The 15,852-nt window shown below is 43.3% G+C and overlaps 1 protein-coding gene across 1 annotated transcript in view; it reads right to left on the bottom strand.

Moving 5' to 3' along the window:
- AGPS (alkylglycerone phosphate synthase) overlaps positions 1–15,852 on the bottom strand; it is a 72,136-nt gene that overhangs the window by 6,621 nt on the left and 49,663 nt on the right. Inside the window, exons 12-18 of the mRNA XM_056861193.1 lie at positions 13,578–13,654; positions 10,993–11,105; positions 8,115–8,184; positions 5,860–5,921; positions 4,945–5,034; positions 3,875–3,974; positions 2,993–3,050 (exon numbers count right to left, since the gene is read on the bottom strand). Of these exons, the coding sequence (XP_056717171.1) occupies positions 2,993–3,050; positions 3,875–3,974; positions 4,945–5,034; positions 5,860–5,921; positions 8,115–8,184; positions 10,993–11,105; positions 13,578–13,654 (570 nt within the window). The remainder of the gene's footprint in view (positions 1–2,992; positions 3,051–3,874; positions 3,975–4,944; positions 5,035–5,859; positions 5,922–8,114; positions 8,185–10,992; positions 11,106–13,577; positions 13,655–15,852) is intronic.

Raw genomic sequence — 15,852 nt, 5'->3', positions numbered from 1 at the left:
CTGAGAATGTCATGACAAGGCCTGAAGGTCAGTAAATAATACAAAAAGGAGGTAGGTAACCAAGTTTAATCCCAAACAACAAATTCTAGCTCAGGAACCATATTCACAGTGGAAATTTAACATACGGGATTAGCTAGAGGCCAGCGGCAGAAGGGCAGAAATACGTTCTAAGCTTTATTATTATTATTATATTTATTTATTTTTTGCAACCATGGAATGTCCAGTGTAGATGATGGGGAAAGTCCCAGATGCTCTGGGATTGCCTTCACAATGCCTTGCATTTGTTCAAGGCAATTATCGCATGTTCAAGCCTTCTTAACAGTATCAGCGGTTTATTGGACTGAAGAATGTTCAGTAAACTAGTTCTAAACTAACAATTGAGAAAAATATGAATGAGTTGCTGTTGCATAGTACTCTGCAATCTGAGCACGGCTTTTTTAAATTAAAGAGCTTCTTTTTCCCTCTATGACGGCCTGTATTCATGTTGGTCAAGTTAGTATTTAAAATAATTTTTTTTTAATTCTACACAGTGGTTTATCAGCAGCCTCTTGGACAAGTCCTTTTCCACTCTCTGATGTTAGCTCTGTTTAAGCCTCCTTTTCCCTTTAGAAACACTGGAGTGTTTTATCCTGCCTGGATAGAACTATCAGAGATCGTCCAATAGATAAAACCCTAATGAAGGCAATATGGAACCTCCTTAGGCTTCGATCCACAGAAACCATAAAAAGAAGGGAGCTCAAAGAGATCTCTGCTACCTCCACTTTCTTGTTTCAGTCACCTGTGCTCCCAAGGGTGTGTGTGTGTGGGGGGGACACCCTCAAGAATGGCATCACATGCAAAATGGAGTTGCTGCTAGAAAGAAATCAGTAGTAGGGATGTGCACCAAAAAAACAACAATTTGTTTTGGCATTTTTCAGTTCTGGGCCTTCAATACTGGTTCAGTATTCAGATTTGGGTTTTCTGTGATTCTGAAATTATCCGTGTCCCTTATTCTCTATGGGGAATCTTTCCTTGGGGCTGGATGAGCAGTTTTGTGACCAAATTATACCAAAAATTGCAGCGGAGTTGGTGCTAAAGAATCCCTAAGTTTCACAGGTCCACTAAAGAATCCCTAAGTTTCAAGTGAATTGGACCAAGAGATCCAAATATAGCGGCCCCAGAAAAAGTTACCCCCAGCCATGCGCCATCGCTTCCTATGGGGGAAAAAAATCCATGCTTTCCCCAGGGCAAAGAATAGCCAAACACACAAGAGCAAACAACCACTGGCCAAAAGTCTCCCAATGAAAAAGGAGCAACAAGTCTAACAACCAACTTCAAACCAGAGAATCCCAGCAGAACCACAGACCAATGTGGCAAGCACAATACATCCAATGTCAAACCAGAGAAACCAAGCCAAACCAACTGAAGCAAGGGAAAGGAGTCCAGGCCAAACAAACCAATGTCAAACCACAGAAGCCAAGCAGAACCCAGGGCAAATGAGGCCACACGAGTCCCAAAGAACTAATGTCAAACAAGAGAATCCCAACAGAAACAACCTGGCAAGGTCCCCCCTGAGATCCCATTTGCCTGGGAGAGCTGTCGCCTTTCCCCCTCCCGCCTGTTGCCCAGGAAACCTGCAAAAAGGTTAAAAAACCCACCATATCTGGCACTTTAAAATGTCAACCCTGGATATTCTTGAATATTTCCAGGAATATTAGCAATACTGGTATTGACCGGGATTCTCTACTGTGTACCTGGAATATACCTCCAAAACACCGGTAGTGTTTTTGGGTATATTTTCAGACTGGATATATCCGAACACGCATCCCTAATCAGCAGGTTCCCCCCGCACCCAGGATAAGCTCTACCACAAATAGCCATTTGGAGAAGAGCTCACGTAAGGACAGGGAGAGCGATCTCTGCACATACCCCCCCTTTTTTTTTGCCGCAAGGTCTCCTAACCCTCAAGAGTGGCATTGTGTTCAGTTTTGGGCACCACAATTTAAGAAGGATGTAGACAAGCTGGAACTTGTCCAGAGGAGGGCAACAAAGATGGTGAGGAGTCTGGAGACCAAGTCCTATCAGGAAAGGTTGAAGGAACTGGGTATGTTTAGCCTGAAGAGGAGAAGACTGAGAGGGGACATGATAACCATCTTCAAGTACTTGAAGGGCTGGTATATAGAGGATGGTGCTGATTTGTTTTCTGTTGCCTCAGAAGGTCGGACCAGAACCAATGGGTTGAAATTAAATCAAAAGAGTTTCCGTCTAGACGTTAAGAAGAATTTTCTAACAGTTAGAGCGGTTCCTCAGTGGAACAGGCTTCCTTGGGAAGTGGTGGGTTCACCTTCTTCAGAGGTTTTTAAGCAGAGACTAGATGGCTATCTGTCAGCAATGTTGATTCGATGACCTATGTCAGATCATGAGAGGGAGGGCATCTTGGCCATCAGCTGGGCATGGAGTAGAGGTCACTGGGGGTGTGGAGGGGAGGTAGTAGTAAATTTCCTGCATTGTGCAGGGGGTTGGATTAGATGAACCTGGTAGTCCCTTCCAACTCTATAATTCTATGAACATGGCGTCCCCCTCTCATATTTCCACTACACTTTGAAACAGCTGGGAACCAGAACACTAGGTAATGTTTTTACAAATCAAACTAGACTTAATTGCTGTGTTCACAAATTATGCTCCTTACCCCAATTGTATCTCTACATGCACCCCTTCCACACAAATGAAATGCACAAATACCAACCAAAGGAGGGGGAATTAAAAAGTGTGCACTTGGGACAACCTTACAATGAAGACAGGTTTTGCAGCCTCTCAGTGGTAAACAGTTCTTGCTTGCAAGAACCAAAAAATTCTCTAGAGTCTTATTTATCATGAGGGACCTAGAAAAACTAGAAGTGCAAAGTAATGCAACAACAATGGGACTGACGTGCTGCATGCAAAACAGCATCTGGAAACACAGTACAGAAAATTAAGTGTGAAGTAGAAGTGGGGGCTCAGACACAAACATTACCTCCATGATGATGTGACAAACTCCCTCCGTTTGCAAGGATTTCTTCCCTAGCTGAGCTCTAGAAGAAAGAATGCTAAATTATTCATCCAGATTTGGACGAAACAAGCAAGATAACCCCTTTCATTCACTTTAGCACTAGCAACTGACGCAAACCGAGGTTGTTCACGTATCCCGCAGAATGAACTTCCGCCTGCAATGCTAATACCATCTCTGAGATGGTAACTTTTAACATCTTACATACTGAGGGATAAGCTTTCAAACTTTTGAAATAAGAACAGCTCAATGCTTTTCAAAGGCTGGCTAAGATACAGTATCTCCCTGAAGAGGAGGAACCTTAATGAATGGCATACCATTAAGCACTGTATATATAAGGAAGCTGGTCATAAAAGTTTAAACTAATGTCTGAAACTTATTACTGATGGATTTGTGTCCCATAAATTTACCACAAGGGTAGGGGAGTGCAAGGTGGGAGATGCCCCCTTCCTGCTGTACCTTGTGCTTTCACTGCCTTTCTCATCCTTCCCTGCCACCTTATTTTTCCTTGTTCTGCCAGTGGTGGTGATGGACCCTTCGACAATATTTATGGGATTCATAAACAACCCTCAAAATGGCAGCTGAGATCTTGCAGGACAACTCACAAGATCTCATTTTCCCCCCTTTTACCTGTGGGTTCCCTCCCCCCCCCAAATAATACCCTCTCTTTTTCGATTTACAGATTTTTCTGAAAACCCAGGGTTTTCCCCAGATTTGCAAAACAATCCCTTCCCATCTATACATGGCCACATTGTGAAGATGTTACCATCCGTACTCTGGGGCCATGCATATTGATGTATTACTATAGTTACTTATCAATAACATGAGAGCGACACATAGGTACATTACCTCAATGGCTTCATAAACATGAATAGGGTCACTTATTCCTCTGTAGTTAAAGCCCAAATAGAAATACACACATGCACCAGCATCATAGGTCTGCGTCACCCTGTTGTGTTTAAAAAGAGTTCGATAAATCACACTGCTCTGAATAAAAGCTAGTTCTCAAGGCAGAGCCCAGAAAGAGGTTGGATCCAAAGGTTCCATTTCCATTAATGACAGCACTTTCCTCCAGTCCAGGGAGGACCCTGGAACACTCCTCTTCCCCACAAACGGTGCAATACATCATTTGGATCTAGCCCTAAGTTTTTTATGAGCCCAAGAAAAAGACGTCAGAATTACAGAAAATAGTATGGCACAGAAGGTTCACACATTTAAAGTATCTATCTATAGAATAACCTTTAGCGCTCTTATGTTTTATTCCTGAATTTACAGTGCATTCCTAAGGAGAGTTACTCCAGTCTAAGCCAACTGAAATGAATGGGCTTAGACTGGAGTAACTCTCCTTAGGAATGCACTGTTAGTGGCATATTGCAATTTTCTCTGCTTTTATCGTGTAAGCTGCTTTGAGAATTCTTCACATGGAAAGGCAGACTAGAAACTCTAAACAAATCAATAAGAAACAGGACCAATGGGCAAATAAATATATAAACCCCTTTAGTGCATAGGTTGTTCAGGGCATATTTTTATGGTAAATGTGGCTAATAAGTGCAACTAAATTAGAACGGCAAAAACATTTAGATCCTATTAGTTAAACCCTGGGGGAAAGGTACAATGCAACTGAAAGTGATAATTTTGGTGATAATGAAGGCCTGTACACAAGGAACAAACAGTGGGGTAAAACTTGTTTCACCAACACAACTCTTTGAGAATTCCCTAACATATTCTATACGTTCAAAATAAAAGTTTGAAAGAACAGAGTGTTCATAGTTTTGCCATTCCTAAAGAATCATTTTTCAAAACAATTGCTTACAATAATCTGGGCACTTGGTACCGACAGTTTTACTGCATCATTCTTCGATTTCCACTACTGATTTATTCCACTACAAAGGGAGGCAGCATTAAGAACTCAGCCTTACCGACAGGTAGCAAAAGGTGGGAACTGAACACCTCTCTCTTTGCATTCTTTTACTATTCTTTCCTTTACATTTCTGCAGAGGTCCAGAACCCTGAAAAAATAAGAAGAAAGCTAAGAAACAAGTACTGATTCTCGCTGCAGTATTTTCCCTCTTCTGGCTTCAAAATGTCCCCTCTTCTGTCAGGACTTTGCCTGATTACAGGCTTGTACCTAGTAACTGAGCTGTGTAGCCAGTTCCTCCATTTTAACTTTAGTTCCCTTGCTGGAGAGTCTGACTCTGCAGTGACCCCTGCATGCATTACAGATGAGCCTGGGTCAGACATGGGTTGAAAAATCACTGGAATGGAAGATTAAATATTCAGTAAACACATATCTGAAACTGAAATGGTCTATTGCGTAAGAGAACACTTCACCGTAAATGGAAGCACGGTTCTCTCAAGTTCCAAACACAACCCAGCAAATTATTCTGGATTTCCACATAAATGCCAAACATGTTTGGGAGGTTCCTCCTAGCGTTATAGGATTAGCAAGAGCGATCTATTGGGATAGTTTTTGGAAGACAGAATGAAGCGAGGAAACATTTCATTTGCTAATCATTGCCAAGGTTGAAAAATCAGTAGTCAAATGATCCATGCTTATAGCTTGCTCTTTAATACAACTGAATGGTTCAACTCCACAAAAGCACAAGGTGACTTCTATTGCTAAAGCAGGCTTCAAATGGGCCAAATACAAAATCCATTCTCGCTATTCCTAGAATACTTCAGTGATACATTACAGTGCTACGTTTAGTGCTACGCTTCAGAAATTCTATCACATTAGAACATTAAAACCAAGACAAAACGCTCAGAAAGTTTTAGGAAAAAAACAGGGCTGTCACAGGAAAGCTTTACTAAATAGAAAAAAGCATTCCTTTTACCTGTCCCAAGGAACAGATGTCTCAAACGATTCTCCTATTAAATAATAATCCATACCCAAGTCCTGATAAAAGTAACCAGAAAGAAAATGTTTCAGGTTAGTATTTCTAAAAGTTATTATAATTCTTTAGTTTTTAGACTATATTTGGAAGGGAGACCACTAAGGAATTTTAGGGTCGCTAAGCAGAGGAAGCAATGGCAAACCACCTCTGTCTCTTCCCTTGAAAACCTTACGGGGGTCGCTATAAGTCAGCTACGACTTGACAGCACTTTACACTCTCACACACAGGCTTAGACTGCTATTAGTTCTGTGCATCGCTATGTATAATTACAACAATATTTTAAAGCAACCCATTTAAACCTCTGACCGCCTACATCTGTCAAGAGGGTGTAACACAGAGGTCACAGCCAAATCTGAAATATTTAGAACAGAGATCTACAAATGGTCTTAGTGCTTTTCACCTTTGGGCATCTGGCAGAAGGTAGAAATGGCTATGAAGACCAAGTTATTTTTTTTTAATCAGGAGAAAATAACGTGTCATTTTTAGGGCTCAATGGGACGATGGACCGTATTCTTCCTGGGAAATATCAAATTAATTATTTTCATTTGAACAACAGATGGCTAAAAAAAGTTACCAAATAAATTCTGATCTTTTGAATGCTCAGCTACTCTTAATGCTGCTCGTAAGCGTGGTAAATAGCTTGTGTCGTTTTTTAAAAAAAACGTTTCTAAACTTGGTAATGAAACTCCTAATACAATTTCTAGCTTTCGTTTTCATAAGCAAACAAATAGTTCCTCATTAATACAAATTGATAGTCAACAAGGTAAACTTCTTGCATGAAGCACACCATTCGTCATGGGATCTGGAAGGAAACACTACAAGGCTCTATAACTTTTATCCCAACCAGCTTTATAAGGGTACAAAAACATTTCTGCAGACACGTTACTGTTCCCAAACTTCTCATAGCCGAGGCACATTTTCCAGGTGTACTTTCCTTGTGTGCAAAGCTAAGGACTGCTCACCTCCAGAGCCCCCGCCCCCACTCTTGGTGTTCCTGCACAAGCTAATGACCCTGGGCCTGCCTCCTGAGTAGAAGGAGGCGAGCAGAGGACAGCAAATAACACAGACTTGTCAGTATGGATCCAATGATGCACTCATGCAAGGGATCATGGATTTTCCCCTACTTTCCTCCCCAGGATCCCTCAAGTCATGGCACCTGCATGGCATAATAGGCAGGCAGGTTAAGTAGGCTGTGGTGGTGAGGAGGCAAATTTGCTCCATCCTTCTTTTTCTATCGGTAGAAGTGTGCCAATAAGAGATTGGAAGGGGCAATTTTGCCCCTTACCTTGTACCCTTAACTGTTTCTTAGGACAATTCAGTAAGCCTGGCACCCTCATGTCACAAAGAAGAGGAAGAGTTGGCTTTTATATGCCGACTTTCTCTTACCACTTAAGAAAGAATCAAACCGGCTTACAATCACCTTCCCTTCCTCTCCCCACAACAGACACCCAGTGAGGTGAGGCTGAGAGAGCTCTAAGAGAGCTGTGACTAGCCCAAGGTCACCCAGCTGGCTTCCTGTGTGGGAATGGGAGAACCAACCCGGTTCACCAGATTGGTGTCCACTGGTCATGTGGAGGAGTGGGGAATCAAACCCGGTTCTCCAGATTAGAGTCCACCACTCCAAACCACCACTCTTAACCACTATATTGCACTGTACATCTTTCCCCCAGAACTGCCTCTTGTGGTTCCATTTTAATGCCGAACCATACAAATGGCAATGAGAAAAAACTGCCCACTGGACTATTGTGAGACTGTGAAAGCATGGCATCTGATATCGTCTCTTGGACTCTGCATGCAGAACAAGGCTGCAAAGCCTAAAGGATACGTATGAGTACAAAAGCAATTCTGTGTTAAAGAGGCAGGTAAAAATCTCCCTGGCAGCAGAGCTCTAAACAACTCAGAAATGTGAATGTTTCCTCAGGAGAATGTGCATCTTAGGCACACATTTGGGGTTAGGAAGCCATTTTTCTCCAGGCCAGTTTGGCCAGGGATCCGGAGCTTTTTTTCGGGGGGGGGGGGGTGTCATCTTCTGGGCATGGAGTAGGGGGTCACTGGGGATGTGGGGAACAGTTGTGAATTTCCTGCATTGTGCAGGGGGTTTGACTAGATGACCCTGGGGGTTCCTCCCAACTCTTTGATTCTACATCATAGAATGGAAACTACATATATAACTTTAAAAAAAGCGAGAGACCCACCCGAAGGTAAGCAATGATGAATGTTAACATGTAGCCTCTCTGTCCGTTGTCTTCTCCAGCTGCTAGACCCCTACAATTTGAAAGGGTAATAAAATATCAACATAGAACCCCAGCAAACAACACCTACAGCATGAAACAGTCATGAAACAGTCAACAGCAATAATGTTTCAAACCAAGACATTTGGGTGGATTCAGAAATTCAGTCGGGGATGTAACGGGTTGGATCCCAAGATGCTGTTCTGCCCCCACTTAAGCTAGCAGAATGGCACTTCAGTTGGCTGAGGAAGGGGGGGGGGCTTTTGCCAGTTCTCCCCTCCCACTATAACCCCATGTTGTTTGCAAGGGCTGTCCCCTGGCCCTCAGTAGTCCAGAGGACTCAGCAGACTGCAGCAGGAAAGCCCGCTCGTGGTACTTGGAACCCAACCCAGCAATTTCAATATGACAGAAAACCTGACAGACAAGAGAACTGACCGCAGTGGGACAGTAGTTATGTTATAACATTTATTTTGTTATAGTCTTTCAGTGTTGCTTTGCTTAATTTCTATACTAAGAGATGCGAAACCTCTGCCTAAACACACAAAGCCTTTGTTCATCTCCCTTCCAAAAAGCATCCTGGAGTGGGACAGCCTATAAAGGATTATCGGCTTTGTTCTTCAGTCGAGGAGTATATACATCCTTTGCTGGAAATTTTTTTTTAAACTCAACACCCAATGCCTTTCCTCAAAATGCTTTACCCTGAAAAGCATTTTACACTCCAAACTGCACATTTATATTAGAAAATATTGTTGTGCCTCCTGTTGAGCTGAATACAGTACTCACCCAAACTGAAGAACAGTTTTTTCCCACAGGTATGCCATCAAAACAGGAGGGGATCATCTTATATTTGCATATAATTGGATGTAATAATGTGTGTGTGTGTAACACAAATGGAAACGGATCCTCTGAATACAACCCCTTTAGGTTTTCCTTTTCTTTTTTAAATGACTACTGGTGCGTGTTCATTTTACTTTGCTTCCTTAACTAATTTAGTATAGAACAAAGTAGGCGGAACAAGACGCGGGGTAGGGGGGAGACTTCACCATTTGCTAGCAACAGGCAGCAGCAAAATAATCTCTTAATTTTTCACAAATTTGGGATTCATGGGAAAAGACCATAAGTCGACAGACTTCCTGGAACAGACTTCCACAAAAGTAGCATGAATGTATTTTGCATGTTTAGCTGTAAAAATCAGGATAAGCAAAATCAAGCTCCAAGCACTGTAAAGTAGATTTGCAGTTTGTTACCCACCTTCCTTGCCTGGGGCCAAGGGGCAAAACTGCGGTAGCTGCACTGCTGGCAATTCAAGTGAATTTGGACTGGCTGTCTCCATGTCTTTACTACATTTTACTGTGATTTTTGAGGGAGAAAGACCTCTAACAACCAATTGGGCATGTAGATTAATATGGTTAGAGACAGTCATGGTTGGGGAACACAGCAGGCTTCTTGGGTTACTGGTTGTGCTTTCTTTCTCTGCCAGAGGTAACAAAGAATGCGGAGGCAGCCGGTCTCAGGAAACACTCACTAAATGAGACAGGCTGTATAGCTGGCCTAGAGTTCACTCTTCCTTAAAGAGACAGCAACCTTTAAAAATACTGGCTTGGACCCAATGGAGCATTTCTGCGGGCAGAATGATTTCTGGCTACAGTGTGTGACTTCCTCGCCTCCTGTTGTAGCCTCAAATACACCTCTCCCAAAGAGGCTGCTGCAAGAAACAGCATTTTGGTCTGCAGCATGTGGAGAAAGGCGAGAAAGTCATACTCAACAGGCAGAAATACTTCCACTCTTCGGAAACCCACCAGCAGCTGCCTTGGCTCCTCCATCTTCCTAATTGCAAAGGGGTTAAAAATGCGCACAAACATTAATAAGCAATTGCACATTTCAGAAAGCAGTCTGCTTCCGTCATTGTTAAAAAGAGGTCTGTATTAAGAATACATTTCTGAAAGGACATTTTGGCCCTTCTATTGTTAAGGGTAGGAAGCCTCTATTCATTTGCAAAAAAAGCAAACCACCTATACAGCAACAGTTACTTGACAAATAATTTGTTCAAATGGGAAATAAAGCTGTGGCCTAAGCAATGTCTTCACCCGGTGGTTTCATTGATCAGCCCCCCGTAATCAATCAAGCCACATGGAACGCAAACCACACTATCATTACTCAGTTTGTTATTGAAGTGAAATGTTTTCTGTTCCTTTGTAACAGCACAGAGCAATCAGTGACAGGAGGTGGGGTGCAGATAATCAATCAAGCTCTGCTGATTAAAAGACAATTTCCGTTTAAAAACAGGCTCGCTCCGGTTGCAGCTCTGGTCAATAATGCACAGTGTTATACCTTCAACCTCAAAACATGGGATTTCCTTCACCGGGTTAGGACCGGCTTGTTTAATGTCACAAAAGCGACTTGACTGAGACGGAGGCAAAGGAAAGACTTCTCAATAGCCATGACGCCATTCTTTATTTAGGAATCTATGTCTATTGTCTATTTCATAGGATTTAATTGGCTGTTAGTCAACACCACTAGGATGGAAAGGTGTGGGTAAAAATACTTCAAAGTATTATAGTAGCAAGATCATGAGGGGGGGAAAGCAATGTTTTCTTCTAATTGCAAACGCCTGCAAAAATGTGTGCCCCAAAAGCAAATTAAAGTTGCTACTGGTTTCACCTTATCAGCTGCATTTCTACCCACTGGGCATTTCTATGGCTTCATGCTGACTTTCTGAAATGGTTCGACATGACTGAAAACCACATGACCTTCATAAAAGACCAATTTCCACTCATAACCGTACAAAGATTTTGGACTTCTCAAATAGTAAGTATCAGAAGGTAAAATTCTCAGGTCATACCCAAATTTTGCAGCTATATCGTAAACTTGCTTTTCATGCTGAAGAACCTTCTCTCTGCTTCCCTCAAAAAGCAAGGTAGCAACACATAAGAGGTTGGGATTGAAGCCTTTGAACTGTGGAAAGAGGGGCAGCTTCGTTACACAAAAGTAACATACAGAGCAAAATACATACAGCCCGGATAACCTACAAGAACCAACAAAATACCATTTTTCAAGTTAATCTTCCGCTAAAGTAAAACCGGGACACAACAATCTGTTCATTTCCGCCATACTTTCGTTTGACGCTACTAGTGGCAGATTTCAAGCACATTTCAGGTGGCCATGACCTGGATTGCCCTGACCTGGTTAGCCTGGTCTCAGAAGCTAAGCAGGGTCGGCCCTGGTTAGTACTTGGATGGGAGACCACCAAAAAAGTCCAGGGGTGTAACGGGGAGGCAGGCAATGGCAAACCAACTCTGAACGTCCCTCGCCTTGAAAACCGCATGAGTGGTCAACTTAAGTCAGCTGTGATTTAATGGCCAAAAAAAAGTTGTAGCCCTAAGTGGGTAAAATAAACTGGGGGGGGGGGGAGACATCCACTTCTCTGCAGACATTCACAACAGGCTTTGAGATCTTGTCCAGTCCTCTTTGAGGCACATTCTGAAGGTTTTGCTTGGGATGGGCAGCAGCAGACAAGCAGTAAGAGATGCAACTTGTGCTTGCTCCATCCGATTTTTTCAGTACACAAGGTTAAGAAAAGTGGTCCTTATTCACTTGACTTAGTCGGCATCCAACTCGTTTGGGCAGTGCTAGCTTGAATATCTGAGAGATGCTCGTTGGCATCAGAAACCTGGTTTCAAATGAAACGCAGGTTTTTAAACTTCATTGCAAAATCTGCCGACTGTGCAAGTGAGGTTAGAGCTCTCTGAGCTAAATCTCATTTGTGTGTTTTAAGATTTTACAACTAGTAGTTGAGGGACAGTACCCTGACTTTAGCAGTGTCTTCAAAAACCTCCCAAAGAGCTTGTAATATTTTAATAGTTCAAGAAGAGTGAAGCCTCCACCATAGGCTCTCACAACAAATGATGACCTGGGTTTAAATATATTTATGCTGACACTAGATTTATGTTGTCTGTCTTCTAAGAGTTTAAGCTCTTGCACCTCTCCTAGCCCCCCACAGTCAGTCACTGTACTACCCGCTAGTCAAATCCTGAAAGCTGAATGAATACTTTGGGATTCTGGGGTTAGGCCTTAAGCATGTCTTGTAGACCAGGATTGATATAGCTTGAGTATGTGAACAGAAATGCATCAGCAGCAACCACATGCTTTAGATGCTGGCATTTTAGCTGCTTCACAGCCTAACAACTTAGCTCCTTTATACCTTATATTATTGATTTTTTAAAATCCATGTAGAACCCCTTAAGCATAGCGGTTAAGAGCGGCAGACTCTAATCTGGAGAACCGGGTTTGATTCCCCGCTCCTCCACATGAAGCCTGCTGGGTGACCTTGGGCCAGTCACAATTCTCTCAGCCCCACTTATCTCACAAGGTGCCTGTCTGGGTGTGGGGGGGAGGGATTCACTGCTGGACACAATGAAATTAGTCTTTCAATTAATTTCAAGGGCTCTGCTACTACTACTATAATTAGAGGGAATAAAGAAATGAGATTCACGCTCTCAGAGCCTCTTAAAGACAAGTTCTATACCCGTGGGATTCTACATGGCATGACCGAAGTTTCAGGGCTTGGCTGGTCGCTTCCCCTCCTCCGTCTTCCACCCCAGCAGAAATCAACAAGTGAATCTGGCAATCCTACGGAATCTCTTGCATGGCCAAGGAGATTCTGCTCAGGCAGACAGACGATCTTCCACAGAGTGACAGAAATTCCTGCCTCTCCTCCCCTACCCTGGGCTATTCTTCGAACACAGCTGGCAGATACATCACATCTCCCACCCACTTTGCCCTTTGCACTGGTGTAGACATTCTAAACCCTGACCTGGATGGCCCAGGCTAGCCTGATCTCGTCAGATCTCAGAAGCTAAGCAGGGTCAGCCCTGATTAGTATTTGGATGGGAGACCACCAAGGAAGTCCAGGGTTGCTATACAAAGGAAAGCACTGGCAAACCACCTCTGTTAGTCTCTTGCCATGAAAACCCCCCCAAAAAGGGGTCGCCATAAGTCGGCTGCGACTTGACGGCACTTTACACACACACAAGACATTCTAATCCTCATTTTTAAAAAAGAAAAGAAAAAGAAGACTGAATCCCATAAGGTTTAGCATGTGAGGATGCTATTTCTCTCCCTCACCTTCTGTGCTGGATTGCTACCAACTGTTGTGTGTGTGTGGGGGGGCGCTCTGGATGTCCGCAGACCTACTGCAACCCTGTCCTCCAATAGAAGCGCCACTGTGTTCATCTTGTAGATTTTATTATTTGCTATCTATTGGATATCAATGGGGCTAGAAATCGCGGTTTTTTTATCTTACTTTGTGATTTTTATGAGGTTTTATTGTATTTATAATTATTGTGTGATTAATGTGATGCGAGCCACCCTGAGCCCGGCCTCAGTCAGGGAGCGAGAGCAGGGTATAAAACCAAATAAATTAAATACCTTTGTGATGTAGAATTTTTTCAACCCATCCAAAAGTGATGTAAAAATGGAAGCAACCTGTGGTTTAAGAGCATGTCCTTGGCAAGGGGGGTAGAAAAAGAAAAAAAATTGTAAGACAGCAGCAAATATTAACAATAAAAATCTGAATTCTGGTAAGTTCTCTACTTTCGAACAAGAGAGATCACCGTTAACATTAATGTGAGAACAAATGCCCTCTTTGTGGAATCAAGCAGAAAGTGCTTCAACTTGCGCCAGTCTGGATTGTGAACACTGTTACAAAGGATTTAAGGCCAAGTATATATATTCATAGGAGCCCCGTGGCGCAGAGTGGTAAGCTGCAGTACTGCAGTCTAAGCTCTGCTCACGACCTGAGTTCAATCCCAACAGAAGTCGGTTTCAGTTAGCCGGCTCAAGGTTCACTCAGCCTTCCATCCTTTCAACGTCAGTAAAATGAGTACCTAGCTTGCTGGGGGTAAAGAGAAGATGACTGGGGAAGGCACTGGCAAACCACCCCGTAAAACAAAAGTCTGCCTTGTAAACGTCAGGATGTGATGTCACCCCATGGGTCAGTAATGACCTGGTGCTTGCACAGGGGACCTTTACCTCTCTATATATATATTCATATTCATACCCACATGTAAAAATACAATCAAAGCTAACAAACTCTAAATTTTGGGGTGCACAGATATTTCAAAAAAGGAGTCGCTGCAGTTCTCTTCCACATGCAGAACCAGCATGGTGTAGTGGTTTGGAGTGGTGGAGTCTGATCTGGAGAACCGGGTTTGATTCCCCACTCCTCCTCATGAGCGGCAGAGGCTAATCTGGTGAACTGGATTTGTTTCCCCGCTCCTCCACATGAAGCCAGCTGGGTGAACTTGGGCTAGTCACGCTCTCTCAGCCTGACCTACCTCACAGGGTGTCTGTTGTGGGGAGGAAAAGGGAAGGCGATTGTAAGCTGGTTTGATTCTCCCTTAAAGGGCAGAGAAAGTCGGCATATAAAAACCAAGTCTTCTTCTTTCCACCATGTGGCAGGCATCCTAGCTTCCAGTCCCAGGATGGATTCCAGTTCCCATTCCCTGCGCTACATATAGGTGGGCTGCCTCCCCTTTCTTCACTGCTGGCTGTTTAAAGTTCCATTTGTATTTTTATGTAATCATGACGCACCTTTATACCACCACTTTTTAAAAGTTTCTTTGTGATGCCACAGGTGTTGCCAATTGGCACAGCTAGTTTCTCCAGAGCCCAGATCTGAAGAGAAAAAGCTGAGGGTACTCCTGCAGCAGCCTTGCCCTTGGCTTGAGGGATGTTTAGATGCAAGCTCTCTCAATGAGGAGCTAGAGCACCATGATGCTGAAATGGCAGTTCACTACGCTTTACTTCAAGTCACAGCTGACTTAAGGCAACTTCATAGGGTTTTCAAGGCAGGAGACGTTCAGAGGTGGTTAGCCGTTGCCTGCCTCCACGTCACGACCCTGGTGTTCCTTGGAGGTCTCCCACCCAAATACTCACCAGGGTCAGAGCTGAGTGTGACTGGCCCAGGGTTACCCAGCAAGCTTCCATGGCATGAGTGGGGATCCGAATATGGGTTTCCCGGGTCCTAGTCCGACACCTTAACCACCACACCGCGCTGGGTCTCACAGAGTATTAATACCAACTGCTTATTTAATTCTATGCTTCAAGTCTATCAATGTCTTTGGCCCCAGGACCAGGTTTAAAGACAATTACGAAGAGTGTTATTTCCCCCCCAATATGTTTCCAATTATTTCCGTTTAGGAACCATTGGAACGACTCCACAAAAATCTTACCCCATGAGTCAGAGCCGCCCAGAGTAGAAGTGCTAGAAAGTTGTTATCCGACCAGTTTTGTTTAATCTATTGTATCTCGCTTTGGCTGACAGGACTGAAGGAGAAGGAAGTTTTTTCCTCACTTTAAACTCCCCACTTCCCCCACAGTGTGATCAAGGAACATTCTACACAGTTACAAAAATAGAAGGCCTCAGAAGGAGGGACAGTGTTTTATGCAGATTCCTTGCTCTTACTGTAGACGGCCTCCTTTTGCATCCTGTGCAGCTCCAGGAACAAAATGGAGATCGTACCTCAGTGGGCTATAGCAGGAGGGAGAAGAAGGAAATTTCCCCACACACCTCCTGCTGGTCTAGTCAGATATAAGCCAGTATATATATATATATATATGTTAAGGTTGATGTGGCTGGAAACATGCCCAGAAGCTGTCCTGTTTGGTGCTCCTACTTCCAACTCAAAGAACTTGAAACGAA

Source organism: Euleptes europaea, chromosome 15 (assembly GCF_029931775.1).
Source record: "Euleptes europaea isolate rEulEur1 chromosome 15, rEulEur1.hap1, whole genome shotgun sequence".
NCBI lineage: Eukaryota > Metazoa > Chordata > Lepidosauria > Squamata > Sphaerodactylidae > Euleptes > Euleptes europaea.
This window is presented reverse-complemented; position numbering and strand designations above follow the sequence as displayed.